General features: G+C 44.3%; 2 protein-coding genes across 3 annotated transcripts in view; one reads left to right on the forward strand and one right to left on the reverse strand.

Annotated features, from left to right (window-relative positions):
• The window catches only part of NOTCH4 (notch receptor 4), a 56056-nt gene extending 53108 nt beyond the window's left edge, over nucleotides 1-2948 (forward strand). The window contains exons 25-26 of the mRNA XM_089502624.1: nucleotides 942-1039; nucleotides 2119-2948. Coding sequence (XP_089358750.1) covers nucleotides 942-1039; nucleotides 2119-2496 — 476 coding nt within the window. The 3' untranslated portion in view covers nucleotides 2497-2948. The remainder of the gene's footprint in view (nucleotides 1-941; nucleotides 1040-2118) is intronic.
• A 1703-nt stretch (nucleotides 2949-4651) lies between these two features.
• Nucleotides 4652-18048, reverse strand: LOC149320823 (vesicle-trafficking protein SEC22b-like). Of its 2 annotated transcripts, none has more exons than XM_089506291.1 (5): nucleotides 17853-18048; nucleotides 14696-14805; nucleotides 12138-12298; nucleotides 8597-8743; nucleotides 4652-5736 (listed from the first exon to the last, which is right to left on the reverse strand). In XM_089506291.1, the coding sequence occupies exons 1-5, from the start codon at nucleotides 17925-17927 to the stop codon at nucleotides 5579-5581; spliced, it is 651 nt and encodes a 216-aa protein (XP_089362417.1). In that variant the 5' UTR covers nucleotides 17928-18048; the 3' UTR covers nucleotides 4652-5578. The 2 variants fall into 2 exon arrangements, with proteins under 2 accessions (XP_089362417.1, XP_089362426.1); XM_089506300.1 differs by lacking the exon at nucleotides 17853-18048 and adding an exon at nucleotides 17256-17348.
• Between the last annotated feature and the right edge of the window lie 424 nt (nucleotides 18049-18472).

An 18472-nucleotide genomic window follows, 5' to 3' on the forward strand; every position in this document is an offset into this window, starting at 1 on the left:
GTCCCTGATGTTGCTGGGTCTGCCTGATGGCTCCCTCTGAGGCCGAGATGACAGTTGAGGAGGGAGGGGCCTCTTCCTTCAGGCAGTCCCTGATGTTGCTGGTCTGCCTGATGGCTCCCTCTGAGGCCGAGATGACAGTTGAGGAGGGAGGGGCCTCTTCCTTCAGGCAGTCCCTGATGTTGCTGGTCTGCCTGATGGCTCCCTCTGAGGCCGAGATGACAGTTGAGGAGGGAGGGGCCTCTTCCTTCAGACAGTCCCTGATGTTGCTGGGTCTGCCTGATGGCTCCCTCTGAGGCCGAGATGACAGTTGAGGAGGGAGGGGCCTCTTCCTTCAGACAGTCCCTGATGTTGCTGGGTCTGCCTGATGGCTCCCTCTGAGGCCGAGATGACAGTTGAGGAGGGAGGGGCCTCTTCCTTCAGACAGTCCCTGATGTTGCTGGGTCTGCCTGATGGCTCCCTCTGAGGCCGAGATGACAGTTGAGGAGGGAGGGGCCTCTTCCTTCAGGCAGTCCCTGATGTTGCTGGGTCTGCCTGATGGCTCCCTCTGAGGCCGAGATGACAGTTGAGGAGGGAGGGGCCTCTTCCTTCAGGCAGTCCCTGATGTTGCTGGTCTGCCTGATGGCTCCCTCTGAGGCCAAGATGACAGTTGAGGAGGGAGGATTAGAACTTATCTTTATTTCCCCTTATGTTCATCCAAAATCTACATTCCTGTAGCTCAGATCTTAGTAAGGTTGCTTTGGGGGACTAGATTTCTTACTATCACCTCACTAGCCTACAGCTAGTTTTTACATGCGCCAGATTCTATCCCTCTCTGAGCCAGAGATACCTGTTCCCACTGTAGGGGCTTAGGAAATACACCTGTTTACCATAATGCAGCTAATGCCCAGGACTCAAAATTATGTGATCTTCTCACCATCCCTGGAATTTTCCATGTCTGGCAGGAAAGAGTGCCCTCCACTGGGCTGCAGCCGTGAATAATGTCCGTGCCACCCTCGTCCTGTTGAAAAATGGAGCTGACAAGGATGCCCAGGACAATCGGGTAATGTCTTATGATTGCTGGTTTTGGCTTGAAAAGGTTAATGTAGAGCTGGAGGATTATACCCCAACATAGGCCAGTAAAGTTATCAAAACGAGCATTTATTTATTTGCATGAAAAAGAATGTAAGAAACTGGAACACAGGGGAAGCTACTTTATACCAAGTCAGACTATTTGTCACCTTACCCTGCCCCTGACTTGTCTTAGACTAGCCTATGCCCCTCACATGTGGTGGAGGACGCTCTCCCATTGCCAGCATTATCTTAAAATTCAACAGCCAATTTATGTTCATGGAAGGAAGAAATATCTATCTATCTATCTATCTATCTATCTATCTATCTATCTATCTAATCTCAGAAGAAATATCTATCTGTCTCAGACAGCAGAATCACTGATATCAACCTGGATGACAGATCACGATTAACTTCCAACCAGTCACTCTGTGGCCAGTAACCCTTTAGCCAAGTGTGTGTGACATTTGCCTTGCCTGACCTATGTGAAAGGATTGTTGTTATGAGAAGTGGCAGAGTGGTAATTTATGACACTTGTGCCCAATTTTGGGCTTTCTCCCTCAACTCGCTTTTTGCTTCAGGTTTTCAGCTCTCTTCACAGTGATGATGGTGGCTACCTTAACTCACTGTCCCTTGCAAGCCACCCAGCATTGCCTCAGTGGGCACAAGTTACTCTGATGTCTGATGAAATGCCCAGCATTGATAACATGGCTGGGTACCGCGTTCTGATCTCCATGGTGGTGCCGGGCAATTAGCAGAAATCATGTGGGAAGGCAGATGCCAATGGTTTACTGCAAGAGTTGAAAACTGGCAACAAAAGAGAGTAGGCAAGGTGGGATTTGGGTGAATTAGGGGCAAGAATACTCCAAAGGCAGCCCAGATTATTCTGGCAAGTGAAGACAGGGCTCTGGATTTTGTTTGAATTCTCTGTATCTCAGGGAGCTCTTTTAACGCCTGGAGTCGTATTTACAGCCCCTGACATGGGAGCCCCCAGCTGCCATTTGTATATATGGAAATGATGAATAAATCACAGGACCCATACATTTTCTCTATTTCTTTCTGTTCTTACAGGCCCAGACCCCTCTGTTCCTGGCTGCCCAAGAGGGGAGCTACAAAGTAGCCTGCCTTCTCCTCCAACATGGAGCCACACAGAACATCCAGGACCACCTGGGACGCCTTCCAAAGGACGTGGCACGGGAGCGCCTCCACCATGACATCCTATCCCTCTTGGACCACCCTTCTCCCTCTTGTGGGACTGGGCAGCTCTCACCACATAGACCACGGCCAAAGGCCCACCGGGCCATGGCCAACCTACACAGGTTACCAGGGCAAACTGGCCACCTGCGACTAACTCCTGTGCCTGAGAACGAAGGCCTTTCCAAGGAGCTGCCTTCTCCCAGGCTGCCAAGAAGTTCACCAGAAGATGCCACTGGGCCACTTGCTGAGTGACTCTGCCCCTTCTGGGTGTGGAATGAACAGCCGAGAGCATGGGGGTCCAGTGGCATTAGGTTGAGCCACTGTGAAGTGCCCTCCCCAGCAATGTCAGGCCAGGAATGATGATGCCACAGGAAGGCACCATGAGTGCAGGCACTTTGTTGTGTTGCAGCTCCTGGAGTGGTTCTGACACCTGTGGTTCTGACATCTGCGTGGAAGGATGGTGACGTTCTTGGTGTGATATTGGAGGCTGCCCAAGAACATTTTTGACATCATACATGATGATGTCACACAGCAAGGGGAGGCAGTCAGCAGTGATAATGTTCCACATAGCCCAAAGTACACAGAGTGACCTTCATCAGGTTTTTCTATAGGAAAAGGGTGGATGAGCTAAAAACCAGTAAGTTTGAAAAACTCTTCACCCAACTTTTCCAATGTGTAATTTACTAATACACATATTATTACAATTTGTCACTACTTTGTTTTTCTGTCAGTTGGAATAGAAATACTAAAAGGTTTGCGGAGGGGGGGGGGGGTTGGCCAGGACCAGCAAATCTACCTTAACAACCTGGTCCAAATCCCCAAACCTATCTTAACAACCAGCAGCCTCCTGGCCCAAACCCCTGGCTCAAACCACCAAACCATCTTAACATGCTGAGATGAGGAATTGCAACAGGGGCCCTGCTTCTGATTGTTGTAATCTCATTCACTGGCGGGAGGGAGTTGGAAACATCCTCCTGCACCTGATCACTACCTGAACTCGATGCAGTGACTAATCAGCCCATCATATCCACAGATTCTTTATCCATGGATTCAAGCATCCACAGCTTGAAAATATTTTTAAAAATATATAAATTACAAAAAGCAAACCTTGATTTTGCCATTTTATATAAGGGACCCCATTTTACTATGGAAATTATCACACGGGGATAGGATAAGGACGGGATTGCTACCCCATCCTTAACCCATCTTTGACTGCAGTCACGCAGAAAGTTTTCAGATTGCAGCACTATTATCCCATCATTGAAGCGGCATTGCATTAACAGAAACTCCCATTAATGCAAAATGCCAGGCAATGGCATTTCAATAAAGGGGCAATGACGGGATCTGGGAACGATAGCAAGTCAGTTTCACTTTCCAGGTGGTATAATGTCTGGGTAAGCATGACGTCGTATTAAAATCTTCTCGTGATTGTGCTATAATAATGGGAAAAGGATGGGACAAGGAAATTTTGTCCCCTGTCTGATAATCTCCTTGCGTTTAATGGGATGAGAATCCACCAATTATGGTATTCATAGGGGGTCCTGGAACCAAACCTCAATGGATACAGAAGAGCCCACTGTAGTTACTAGGATAGGTTTGTGGGGAACATTTACATTGAATACATTGTATTACTGAATATGCAGTAGTTATAGGTTATGAATCTGTAACTACAATACAGGCTGCCAGGTGATATATAGTAGGCCCTTGGTATCTCCTGGTTTCATTCCAGGACCCCCCATGGATACCAAAATCCATGGATACTTAAGTCCCATTAAGCATAATGGCATTATGAAATGGTGCCTCTTGTGTAAATAGCAAAATCAAGGTTTGCTTGGTGGGATATATATATCTTGGAATATTTTCAAACCATGGGTGATTGAATCCATGGATAAAAATATCTGTGGATATGGAGGGCTGACTGTACATTCAGGTACTATGGCCTGCCAGGGCCTTAACATCCTCCCCCACATCTTGCTTTTTCTGTCATCGGTCAGTGCCATAACTGAAGGCTTATCACAAACTGGTCAGGCCAGCATACGTAGTAAATAAGTGTGGTTAGTTAGCTTCATTCACTTAGCAGTTCAAACAGTGATAGGAGGACTTTGGTCTTCTAAATGAGAACTTTAGCCTTCAACTCCGAGAAGCACCACCAACATGGCTGATGCAAACAACTGTAGAAATCCAAAACAGCTCCCTACTTTTCAGTTATCAAATCCCCAAACCTGTAATTGGGATTGCCAGCTTCCCCACAGCAAAGCCTTTAGCAATTGTGAGACAGATGAATTCTCCAGGTGTAGATTGTTCCAATGTGGTGATACAATTACAGCAGCTATACCTGTTGATTTTTTTTCTCATTACATACACCTTTTGTTTTGCAAGGTGACTATGTAAATAATCTCATGCATTCCTGGTTTGTGGTTCACACTATATTTTATCAGAACAACATCCATGCACATTTGTGCGAGTTCTGTTGCCCACATATGTCAGCACTGCAAATAAAGATGGAGATGATGTTGCAGATGTATTTAAATCAAGTTCAAGGCATGCAGAGTTTTACCCAGTTTATCCCGGATCTATCTGCATAAGTTACTCACACAGGTGACCATGCAAATCTTTCAGGAAAACTGAAAAACAAACAAACCCCAAGATCCCAGGTTTTGTGGGGTTTTTGGCAGCCTTTGCAAAATCGTAATCAGATGCATTCAAAATTCATGTGAAAAGCACAAATTCAACCCACATTCTACCAGGATTATTTACAATGTCTGAATTAAAGATAGTGCCCCAGCCAGAAAGAAAAGGGGACTGTGGAAACTAACCCTTTGATCCATAAAGTTGTTTCATAGGGGTAGCCATGTTAAGCTGTTACATCAACACAGAGACTTGTGTTAACTTAGAATCTCAGATTTATTGTGGCTGAAACCTATTTTAAGATAAAACTGCAAGTCTTTAAGGTGCCACAAAATTGGATTTTTTGTGTACGAAGGTTGTCTTTCTGATCTAATAGTAGTTCCTCTTGCCTCTCCCCCTTCCCTAATTTAATAAAAATATTTTTTTATACATTAAAAACCACACTTTAAAAAAAATCCATAAAAATATCAGTTGTTTTACTGAATCTCTAATGATTGTCATTCCAGTTTTGGCCACAAAGTGGCAAAAGGAGTCACCGTTTCAAAAAATAATATCTTTAGCAGTTCTCTCCCAAAGCTGATGGTGTTTGCTACCGGTTTCAGTTTTGTCTTGGCAGAGATGTAGTGAAGGGATGAGAACATTTCTCATGTGAGAAAGGACTGAATAGATGGAGTGAGAGAGAAGAAAGAAGGCATGGCCTTTGCAGTCACACCAGCCACCAAAAACGTATGTAGAGCATCAGTACCACAAAGATCAAGCTGGTGGCTGCAGCTTTGGCATAAGCAGAGCGGCTGTTGAGGAGTTTGGCATCCTGGCGATATTTCTTGGAGAGAGTCGACAAACTGCTGGCTTTGGAATCAAGAGCTGAGGAGAGAGGAAAAGAAGAGGGGTTTGATTAATGGATCTCCAAAGCCTTTAAAACACCATGATTTTGAGTGTGACATTTCTAGTGGTCGTCAGCCAGCTGAGAAAAAGCATGGCATAGTAGTTGGAGTGGCCAAGGTTTAATTCCCATGAAACCCACTGGGTGACCTTGGGCAACTCACATTCTCTCAGCTTCAGGGGAAGACAAGGGCAAACCTCCTTTGAACAAATCTGGTCAAGACCCCATGATAGGGTCACCATAAGTCGGAAATGACTTGAAGACACACAACAACAACTCAGCCAGGTACTGGTGAACAGATCAAAATCCAAGCTGCCTTCAAACATTCAAATCCTCCCTGCCTCAACTCCAACCCCAAAGTTAATGAGAAGCCTGATATTTCATAATATTATTCCTTTAAATTTGATAGCTAGGTCTCTTTCATGCTAATCAATAATACCACTTTGATGCCACTAACTGCCATGATTTAATCCTACATCTGTATCTATAAAATTTATAGTCTGATGAAGATTGAGAGCTCTACTGCCTCCCCAAAGTAGAAATCCTAGGATTCCTTAGGGTGCTGCCATGGCAGTTAAAGTGGTACCAGTGTAGTCTAAGGGTTTGAGAGTTGGACTATGACTCTGGAGACCAAGGTTCAATTTCCAGCTTGGCCATGAAACCCACTGGGTGACCCTGGGCAAGTCACACACTCTCAGCCTCAGAGGAAGGCAATAGCAAACTTCTTCTGGACAATCTTGCCACGAAAAGTCCATGATAGGTTCGTTTTAGGGTCACCATAAGTTGAATATGACTTGAAGGCACACAACAATAACAACAAAATTAGTGCATAGCATGAAAAAGGCCTTAGTTACAAGTACAGTGGGCCTGTAGTATCTGCCTGGATTTGGTTCCAGGGCTCCCATGGATACCAAACTCCATGGATGCTCAAGTCCCATTATATACAATGGCAGAGTAAAACTGTGTCCTTACATAAAATGGCAAAATCAAGGTTTGCCTATTGGAATATTTTTAATATTTTCAAGCCATGGATGCTTGAATCTATGGATTAAAAATCTGTGGATAAGAAGGGTGGACTGTGTATCTCACTTTTCCTGCAGTGATCTCAAAAGCAACACACACTGCTCTTTTCCTTTCTCATTTAAATCTCACAACAATGCTGTGAGGTAGGTCAGGCTGAGACAGATTGGCTAACCCAAATTCATGCTGAGTGTTTCATGGTTCAGGTTCTACTTGAACCTGGATTTCCAATGTCCCAACCCAAAACTGTTTAAGAATGACACCACATACATTATGAAGTTCATCTGCTCAGTTCAGGACCCTCCGTGCAGGATGCAATTGCATCCCTGACAGATGGTTGTCCATCTCCTGCCTAAATACCTCCACGAAAGTAGATCATATCAAAACCTGAGACAGGCAGCCTGTTCTGCTGTCAAACAACTCTTATCTCTTTCCTTGTAATTTCCACCTCTCGGTTCCAGTCCCACTCTTGGGAGCAAGAGAGAACCAGTCTACTCCATCTTCACCATGACAGCTCATTCGGTATGAGAACTCTGCAATTATCAAGTCTCTCCCCCTTCATCTTTCCTTCTCCAAGCTAAATGTGCATTGGCACACCATTCCCCTGGCACAATGCAAACCGAAACAATCTCAAAATCTTCAACAAGAACCACAGAAATAAATAATAAAATATAATATAAAATGGAATAAAATAAAAAATAAATAAAACTAAATAAATGCAGGATTCATGTACAGTTCTGCCTTGGCTTCATTATCCAAAAGCCCTTTCACACAACACTATGAATTCCACCTGAAATTCCATGGTCCCAATTCTGGGATTTGCATTTTAGGGAGGGACATTTAGAATTCCCAGCTGGAAAGCTCTAGTGCCACTCCAAACTACAAATCTCAAGTTTCCACAGGATGCTGCCATAGCAAGTATGGTGGAATCGTAGTGACCATGTAATGTGAAAGGGTCACAACTTTGAATACACTGAATCCCACTTGTTGTTTTTTTCACTGTTTTATTATTTAATATATGGAAGCCTACTGAATGTTCTTGTTTGTTCCAACAACAGTAATCAACTAATGTTGTGTAAATGTTATCCTATCTTAATAGTTATTCATTACATCTACTTTAGTTGGAACTAGCAACAAGGTTTAGGCCAAGGGTGTAAAGCATGCAACTCTGTAAGTGTAGTTACACTGGACCTCCCAGCATTCCTCATCATTAGCTATACTGGCTGGGAATACTGGAGGCTGCAGTCTAACACTGGGAGGGCCACAAATTCCCACTCCTGATTTAGGTCATTGTACCAGAAACCTAAGCTGGATTCAACACATTTTGTGGTCTGTGGTGAAGCGTTAATTTATAACCCATAGGGTTATAAATGTGATTCATCAATCTTCACAATTCTTGTTGTCCTTGATGAGAAATGGCATCCTGTGTGTCTCTGACATTTTTTTAAAAAGTCACTTTCTGTAAGGGTTTGGTGGGTTTGTTTGGTCCTTCCATAAGAATTCTGAGGTTTATAATTTCCCCATCAGAGAGCTCTGGTGCCCGCCAAATTACAAATCCCAGAATTCCATAGCAATGGGCCATGGCAGTTAAAGTGGTGTCAAATGGCTTTATTTCTTCAGTGTGAGAGCAACCAGAGATAGGACTAGATGGATGGTACTTACAGGTTTTTCTACCTCGGGTGCCCAAGGATCTGGGTACTATGTCTTTGACTCTTCTGCCTCAGGCAACAGTATGCCTAAGGCTGGCCCTCCCATCAAACCTGGCAACACACTGTGCATGGACAACCCAGTTCATTCCCTTCACAGCTCCTCTCCCTGTACCTGATAAGGCCTCTCCACGCTGAAGCACCTCTTCAATGTTGGTGACCATGATTTTCTGAACATCCTGTAGCTCCAAGTTGATGCTGCTCAGGTGACGCTTCGACCAGGTATCCAGATAGGATTTCTTCAGCTTCTGGATATAAATGTCTAAAAAGGATGATTTCCCAAGTTAGTCATTGCTGTTGTTGTTGTTGCGTGCCTTCAAGTTGTTTCTGACTTATGATGGCCCTAAGGTGAACCTATCCTACCGTTTTCTAGGCATATTTATTTAGAGGGGGTTTGCCATTGCCATCCTCTGAGGCTGAAAGAGTGTGGCTTGCCCAAAATCACCCAGGAGATTTCCATGGTGGAACAGAGTCCTAACCCCGGTTTCTAGAGTCCCAATCCAATACTCAAAGCACTGCTTGAGTTGTTGTTGTGTGCCTTCCAGTTCCGACTTATGGAGACCCTAAGGCAAACCCATCCTAGGGGTTTCCTTGTGTGTTTCTTCAGGGCTGGTAGTGCCATTGACATCTTCTGAGGCTGAGACTTCCCCAAGGTCACCAGAAAGGTTCCATGGTGGAGCGGTGATTTGAACTCTGGCCTCCAGGGTCATAGTCCAGTGCTAAACCAGTACACCACACTGACTCAGTTTTCCTTATCAACTACAGCAGTGGTTCCAAACCTTTGGTCCTCCAATTGTTTTGGACTTCAGCTCCCAGAAGCCCAAGTCAACTTTGCCAACAGTTGGGAATGATGGGAGCTGAAATACTGGGAACTGCTGAACTATAGCAGTGAGCCCAAGGGGCCAATTCAATTGGTCCAATTTCAGTGTAATGGCCTGATTCAATTTCAGAGGGGTTCTTGGGGGCCACATTCTGATGATGTGTAGGAACAAAGGATGGCTCCAAAAATATTTCCCTATTGTAGCTTAAAGCATTTCAAAAGCCCTTCGAGAGGTACTTCAAACTTTTTAAACTGAGGGGGAAAGTGTACAAAGGTGTCATGGGAAAAGGTGTATATTTGGAGATCCCAGGAAGACCAGAGAGAGGCTAGGGTTCAATTCCCAGCTTGGCCATGAATCCACTGGATGATCTTGGGGAAGTCACACTCTCTCAGCCTCAGGGGAAGGCAACGGCAAACATCCTCTGAACAAATCTTGTCAAGAAAACCCCATGATAGGGTCGCCATAAGTTGGAAACAACTTGAAGGCACACAACAACAATTAAAAATACTGAGTAATCTAATAGTACGAACCACTATTTGAAACCACTGCATTGAGTAAAAACAATGAACTCCTTTCCTATCAGTGTAATGAGTTATAAGGACAAACTACTCTTTAAACATAGCTTTTCAAGCTTTGCCTCCTCCTCCATCAATTTAGCTAATCTCCTTTGACTCATTTCAGTAGATCCCACATTCAGTGGTTCTTTGGTATACGCTGGAGTTTTGTTCCAGGACACCCTGTGGATACCAAAATCCGTGGATGCTCAAGCCCCGTTATATACAGTGGCATAGTGGAATGGCGTCCCTTATATAAAACAGCAAAATCAAAGTTTGCTTTTGGGATTTTGTGTGGGCGTGTGAATCTTTTAAAACCACAGTCGCTTGCATCTGTGGATGCAGAATCCATGGATACAGAGGGCTGACTGTATTAACTAACAGTTGTGTGAACCAGGTCTTTCCTTTGTGCATCCTAAATCTACATAACTGAGCTCCATTTGCACAACAGGGAGAGAAAGAGCTCTTTTTATCCATATGGTGAAAAGACTGCGAGCCCAGATCCACAGAATAAAGGAGTGTGTGTTGCCCCCGCACAGATTCGACAATGGGATCTAGAATACTGGTAAGGCTGGGTTAGAAAAGTAGCCTCTCCTTTAACAGTAACACAGGGTGAGCAACTGAGGGGGGCTGGGGGGGCACATTAGCTTCCCCACTCCTTTAATGATGGATAATAAATCATAACTAAATAATTCCATTTTGTCACCACAATCATTTCAATCCTCTTCCCCCCCCCCATCGCCCTCCAATAGCTACGACAGATATTTTAGTATCCAGTATCTATAATGTGGAATATCTTATGAATAGTTTCTCTCACTTCTTTTTACCCCGTTCACCTTTGGCGTTCTGAAATCATAACCCCCACTTATCCCACCAGATCATTTCCTTTCTTTCTCCATTATACAATAAGCCCTCCACATTTGCAGCTTTGACTTTTGTGGGTTTGATTATTTGTGGTTTTGAGTAATATGTTCTCTCTAGGAATAGCTAGGTCCTCCAGGTCAACTCTGCCAGATGTTGACCATAAAGCTGTGCTGGAGGACTCTAGATGTTCCTAGAGAAAACACTTGTCTAGGCATTTGTAGGTCCTCCAGCATGAATCTGTGGTTAAATTCTGTCAGATATTGACCACAGAGTTTCACTGGAGGACAAAGAAATTCCTAGAGAAGTGTTATCGTAGTTAAAAAGAATAGTTCTTTTTTATTTGTGGGTTTTCCACATTCATGAGCAGTCCTTCACCCCTAACCCTAGAAAATGTGAAGAGACCACTGTAGTTTCCTTTTCCTTCCCTTAAAAAATAATTAAATCAAATTCTGCAGTATTATGCAATATAATACCACAAATGGTTTTTTGTCTCAATATTGTTTATTTCTCTAACCCAATACTATTACAGTATGTGCCTCTCTTTTAAAAACATGACATAATCTTCTACCTTGTTCAATCCCAATGTCCTTAGCACTTTAAGCTTCCCCAGAAGAGCACATTCCACTACTGCAATCCCCACCCAAAATGCCTCCAATAGCAACAGCAATAGTAAGTACATTTCTATACAGTTTATTAGTGAACTAGCACTTCCTAAATGCTTTATAATCTGTAAGCCAATTGCCCCCAACAAGTGGGGTACTCATTTTACCAGCCTATGAAAGGATGGAAGGCTGAGTCAACCTTGGAGCCCTGGGATCGAATTCACAACTTGCTGCTTGCAGTACCCATATTTAACCACTGTTCCACCAGGGTTCCAAATTCCCTCTAGGCATGTGGGGGACATTTTGCCATGTTTCACACACACACACACACACACACACACACACACTTTAGACTGAGAAGACTTTTTTTAAAAGAATGATCTCATGCATTCTAAGGGGAAATCGTGTTTCTGAAGTAGACTTTCAGAAGCTGGAGTCCCCAGATGTTCTTAGACTACAACTACCATCATATTTGAAAACTGTCTATGCTGGCTCTGAATGCTGGAACATCTGGAGATCCAAACTTAGGAAGTGTTGATCTAAGTTAACAAGGCTGCTGCTGGTCATGTTTCTATGCTCTTTAACAGTTCACAGATTTTAAGCAAATTTTTAACACCCAAATTGTTATGTGAACAGGAACACCATGATTAAAGAAAGGGGCAGGGGCAAAAGTTACATCTGCAGAAACATGGCAAAATGCCCCTGTGTCCCTTTGAGGACATTTGGGGACCAAATACTTTTGACATCTGGAGGCCATATGTACCGTATGTACCACATGTGACTCCTTTGCCCACCCTGCTTTTGCACATACGTACCAAACTCAATGAAGGCATATGGCCGTGACACAGAGGACACTTTCTTCCCATACAGCTCCCAAAATTCAGCTTGCAGCTCCTCCAGGAAGGAGAAGGCCAATTTCTTTGAGTAGGCAGCTTCACAGAGTGTCAAGTAGCAAATGCCTTGGCTGATCAGGTAACTGCAAAAGGTTGGTGGGGAAGGGGAGCAGAGCACAGGTGAGATAAGAAAGAAGAGCCTCGGAAATACTTTTTTCCTGGAATCAGCGAGAATGAAAAGTCTTGGAAATTCGTCCCAAAATATACCTGCATAAGCCATTCCTGATTGAAAGAATGAAAGTATCAGCATCCTCCCAATATAGCAAATAACCTCCTAAAGGATTACTTGGATCACACTGGTTACTCATCGTAGGTGAATTTGGGAAGCCTAGTTTAGAAATCAGCATGGCATAGTGGTTTGAGTGTTGGACTATGACTCTGGAGACCAGGGTTTGAATCCCTGCTTGGCCATGGAAACCCACTGATGACCTTGGGAAAGTCACACAATCTCAGCCTCAGGGGGAGGCAATGGCAAATTTCCCTTGAACATATGTTGCCAAGAAAACCCCATATAGGGTTGCCTTAGAGTGGCCATTAGCTGGAAATGACCTGAAGGCACACAACAAGAACAACAACAACAAGAAGTTTAGACATCAGAGCAAGCTTTTCATTAACATGCCTTGTGTGCCTTAAGTTACAGGCTGAGTCTTGCTTATCCAAAATGTTTGGGACAGAAGTGTTTTGGATTTTGGAATATTTGTATATACACGATGAGATAGCTTGGGCGATGGGACCCAAATCTAAACATGAAATTCATTTATGTTTCATATACATCTTATACACATAGCCTAAAGGTAATTTTATACATATTTTGCACATGAAACAAAGTTTCTGAAGCATCAGAAAGGATGGTTAATATCTCCACCATCCCATGTTGACAATTTTGGATGGTGGGCTATTTCAGATTTTGGAATTCCAGATAAAAGTCCATGTCACTCAGTACTGTTCAGTCCAATCGGCCACAGCTCTCCATGCTCTCAGGGAAGTGTTGATCTCAACCTTGTCCTCTGATATCACTTTTTAAGATCTAGAAAAGCCTGAGATTGAGCCTAGGACATTACAGATGTCATACAGTGCTGAAAAATACATTTCCTTTCCAAAATTCCTGAAGCTGAAGCAAGCAAAAGAGGACTTGTTCAAGATTCAAGGCCATGATCTCTTGCATTCTAAGGGGAAATTGTGTTTCTAGAGTAGATTTGCAGAAGCTGGAGTCCCCAAATGTTCTTAATCTACAGCTACCATCATCCCTGAAGACTGTCTGTGCTGGCTCTGGATGGCGAAATGTTTGGAGATCCAAACTTAGGAAGTGTTGATAACCTAACAAGGCTATTATTTAAAATGATATTAAGAGACCATAATAAAATCCGTGAGCAAAAGTCAAAGATTAAGTGGCTACCAGAAGAAGTCGTTCTTGGCCTAGTAACCATACCCTCCAACTGTTCTGATATGACAGGGAAACTCCCAATTAATCCTCTGTTATCCTACTTTTTCAGATGCTTTTTAAATGCACCAATTCCTTTCTCCTTTTCCCACATTCCCCCTTTGTCCTTTGCTTATTTTTATTGCTGCAAATTGAACTAAAAATGCAAAAGTAATTTGGATTCAGTTAACTCAGCAGAAGGGAGAGGAATATAAGGGGCAGAATTTTGCCTTTCTCAGTAGACTCAGTCAAGAGCAAACTGCTGTGGCTTCCCCTGTCTGTCTGTCTATCATCTACCTACCTACCTATGTATATCATATTTATTTATATTCTGCTTTCCCCCAAAGTTGGAACTCAAAGCGATTTGTGTCCTAGCTTATCTGTTTTCCACACTAACTTTTGCCTGCCACACTTCGATGTTGCTTGGACATACACATCCCAGTTTTCCTCTGTGAAATGTTGGAGGGTATAGATATCTAAATGCAACCTGTGAGGATGCCAGGCAGATGTTTCTTGAGAGGACATTCTGCAGACCAGGGTGTTTGTGACTGAGTAATAATATATTTTATTTATCTTATTTATAGCCCACCTCTCCCTGAGGACTGAGGCGGATTACAACAAACAGGATAATACAATTACAATTCACATTGCTAATTAATCACCTACCCCAACCCCCCTCCCAATCATAAAAAGTAATAAACTAAAAACAATAACAATATAAAAGAAACAACAATAGAAAATACTAATTAAAAGAAAAAAATAAAAATTAGCTAAAATAGCAATGGAGGCAGTACTGGAAAAGTTAATTCCTTGGTACCTTCACCACAAACCAATACATTAATTTTAGGGACAGAAAAACAAATTAAACATTATTTTTTTTTACATTCTCAAAAATGTTTTTCAGGTGTCAAGAAACCATGACAAGAAGAATTCTCGACTGGTGAGAATTTTCGCAGTTCAAGAGTCTTATTCTGCAACAAATTCACACAGTGGTTTTGCACAGAAAACAGCACTTTCTGGACAGTAATTAACATTCCAACACATATTTTCAGGCACTTACTGGAAAGTCATTGGTCCAGCTTGCAAAGAACACCGGCTTGGTGAATGGTCCCCAAGTTTCCGGAACAGTTGCTTGGCTTGGTTATGATATTCCTGGAAGTTCCGGTTTGACTGTGGAGGAAAGAACTCTGTTTTATACTTAGGCACAATGCCAGCATAGTGGAATGGTTTGAATGTTAGACAATGACCCTGGAGATCTCAGAGCCAGTGTGGTGTAGTGGTTTAAGCATGGGAAGGCAATGGCAAACCCCCTCTGAACAAATCTTGCCATGAAAAGCCCATGGAGTTTATCACACAAAGGAGATCAGAAATTTATGCCATTAATATCCTGGGAAAATCGCGTAATTATGCGAAATGATTTCAGTTAATGTCACACAAAACCTGCCATTAAAGTGGTCACAAAAAAGCATTAATGTGCATCTTTTTACTTTCAGGATTTCAGTGACAATGCATTTCTGATACCGCTTTATTTGCGCAATTGCATATGATAATCATTTGCGCATTTACTTGCCATTTTTGCTTTATTTGCTGGATGCTTTAAATGGGTTTTAATCTCTCTTTAATGCTGAAATTAGCCCCAATGTGATAAACTCCCATGATAGGTTTGCTTTAGGGTCACTATAAGTCAAAAATGACTTGGAGGAATATAGCAGCAAAACCACTACACTACACTACACTATACACTGTCTAAACGTTGGAGTACAACTCTGGAGACCAGGATTCAAATCCCTGCTTGGCCATGGAGCCCTTTGATATGGCCTTAAGGTCGTCATAAGTCAGAAAAGACTTGAAGGCATGCAACAACAACAATTCAATATGACCACCCTTTAGCTCATAAGTATGTAATGAAAAGAAATGGAGGCATGCATCCTGTCCAACAGTAACAAATGCGCACACTAAACATACACATTCGTAACTATTTGGTATTCAGGTTTACAATCATGGCACTATTGCTATGATCGCAAACGCTCCTGCCAAACCTACCCTAAAAGCCAGCTGCCACACCAACCAATGGAGGTTGGTTCTCCTGGTGATCAGAGCAGGATAACATTTACCAGCCAGCCTCCAGTGTGGTGTAATGGTTTCAGTGTTGGACTAGGACCCTGGAAGACCAGGGTTTGAATCACAGCTCAGCCATGAACCCCACTGGGTGACTATGGGCCAGTCACACTCTCTCAGCCTCAGAAGATGGCAGTGGCAAACCCGTTCTCATGAAACCTTCCAAGAAAACCCTATGATAGGGTTGCCTTAAGATCGTTATAAGTCGGAAATAACTTGAAGGCACACAACAGCAACAACAAGTGAGCCGTGGTGTGACAATTAGCAGCAGGACCACCACTTTGATTACTTGTTGCACTATACTTTGCTGGTAGGAAGGAGGCTGGAAATGTCATCCTCATGCTCCCTGACTGCCAGCAGAATGGATCTCCAGTGTGAAGTGGAAGGTTTTCATGGCTGGCATATATAGATTTTTGTAGGTTTTTCGGGCTACGTAGCCATGTTTTAGAAGAATTTATTCCTGATGTTTCACCAGCATCTTCTAGAACATGGCCACATAGTCTGAAAAACTCACAAACATCTAAGAATGGATCTCCCTCACTTGGTGTGGCTGCTGGCTGTTAAGGCCAGGTTGTGGAGTTGGGTCAGAAGACAAGACCAGGCTGAGCAACCTTGATGCAAAAATGCAAAATCGCTAAAATCCAAAAATTTCACTTCACTGACATTCGCAGATTTTGGAGTCTCTATATATAAACTGACATAGGGCAGCAGCAGAGACTGTGGCAAGCTACGGCCACCAGGTGTGCGTTCTTTGGGCTCCCCTGCCAGCTCCCCACTTCCAACTTCAAGGCGGCAGCTGCGGCACAAAACCACACAACCCAGGATTCTGTGGGATGGAGCCATGGCAGTGAAAGGCAACCTGCGGCCCAGATGCAGCCCGGCAAGGCCTGGGGACCGGCCCCAGCCCGGTCCTGCTGCCGATTGCCGCCGGAGCCTTTGGCCTCTCGCGTGAGGGTGTGGGGCCTTTGGCCTATCAGGAGGAGGCGGGCAAGGGGGGGGCAAGCGGCAGGCAAGGGGGGTAAGCAGCGGGCAAGGGGGGCAATTGTCTATAGAAGCCTCTGAAACATGCATTTATATTAACATTTTTTTTTAATCAGCAAATTTGTGTGCCCTCCATTTTAAAAAAAAGTGTCCTCCATTTGATATTTTTGTCCTACATTTGTCCCGGTTTATTTATTTATTTAATTTTTTAAAAAAACAATTATGTAATTATTTATTTTTTGGCTTAGGCCCCCCAGTTGTCTGAGGGACAGCAACCCGGCCCCCAGCTCAAAAAGGTTGCCTACCCCTGGTGTTGAGGCACCCTATGTCTCTGAACTCTTTTCCAAACTTAGCACCTATTAGCACTGAACATGGAAGTTCACTGTCAGAGATTGGGGAACATTTGGCCTTCTTCCTGTTGCTTTGGCTGACGAGAAAACAGACTCTTTGCATTACTCTCCAAAAGATTTGGAGGGCCACATTTTCCCCACTTCTGCTCTGTTATTGGAAACATGGCTCACCATCAAAAAGCTGGAAGAGAGCAACCCCTCCTTCAAGACGAAGCAAGTGGACACAGCAGAACGTTGGGGGGGGGGGAGAACTCTGGTTCAGCCATGAAACCTTGGATAAGTCACACTCTCTCAGCCTTAAGAGAAAGGAATGGCAAAATAAACCTTGCCAAGAAAGCCCCATGACAGGTTTGCCTTAGGGTCGCCGTAAATCAGAAACGACTTGAAGGCACGCAGCAACAGCAACATATAAACCCACTGGGTGACTTTGGCCAAGTCACACTCTCTCAGCCTTAAGGGAAGGCAAGGGCAAAACAAACCTTGCCAAGAAAATCCCATCAGAGGTGAGAAAGGAATTGAAGGCAGTCAGCAACAGCAACTTATGAACCCACTGGGTGACTTTGGCCAAGTCACACTATCTCAGCCTCAGGGGAAGGCAAAGGCAACCCCCCCCCTCTGAACAAACCTTGCCATTCTAGGTTGGGTCTAGAATGCCTTGGAGGCACCCTACAAGGACCAGCCAATCCAGAGGAAGGCAAGGAGGAGCAGGAGATGTGGGTGTGGGGAGCAAAGGCAGCAGTGCCTAGTGGTTAGAGCTGCCTGCCTTACCTGCTCGGTTTCTTGCATGGAGGCAGCCAAGAGGAGCCCGTCTTGGACCCGGCTGATCATGGTCAGCAAGACCATCTTGGAGGGGGCAGGCAAGGGGCTGGCAAGAGGAGGGGGTCCTGGGATCTGAGGGCCTGGCACTGCCCCCTGGCCCCTCTGCCCAGCCCCTAAGACAAGCCCCCTCCCTCCCTGCCTCCCTCCCTGCCAAAGCTGGGGCTGGACTTGAAGTTGCCAGCTGACGTGGCTGAAAGGGAGGGAAGGCGGAGCAGCCCAGAACCAGAAGGTCCTTTGGGGAAGGAAGGGGAGTGGAGGCACAGGCACAGACAGAGGCAAGCCCAGGCCCCCCTGCCATGCAAGCCCAGCCTCAGAAGAGACCCCCAGAGGCCATCCAGCCCAACCCTCCCCATTAAAAAAGGAGGGAGGCCAGGAGGCTTTCAAGGGAGGAAAGAACAGCCTGCAAAGAGATCTTGCAGCCCCCTTGGAGGAGGCTCACGCAAAGGAAGAAGGGGCAGCATCAGCTTTCCTAGACTTTACTTCCTCAGATGCATAGTATTAGTATTAGTCAAAGGTATAGCCATATTAATGTGTAAAATCAGTCTGTAGAGAGATCTTGGAGCCCCTTT

Source organism: Sceloporus occidentalis, unplaced genomic scaffold (assembly GCF_023333645.1).
Source record: "Sceloporus occidentalis isolate IW3139 unplaced genomic scaffold, rSceOcc1.0.p SCAF_1, whole genome shotgun sequence".
NCBI classification, from domain to species: Eukaryota; Metazoa; Chordata; class Lepidosauria; order Squamata; family Phrynosomatidae; genus Sceloporus; species Sceloporus occidentalis.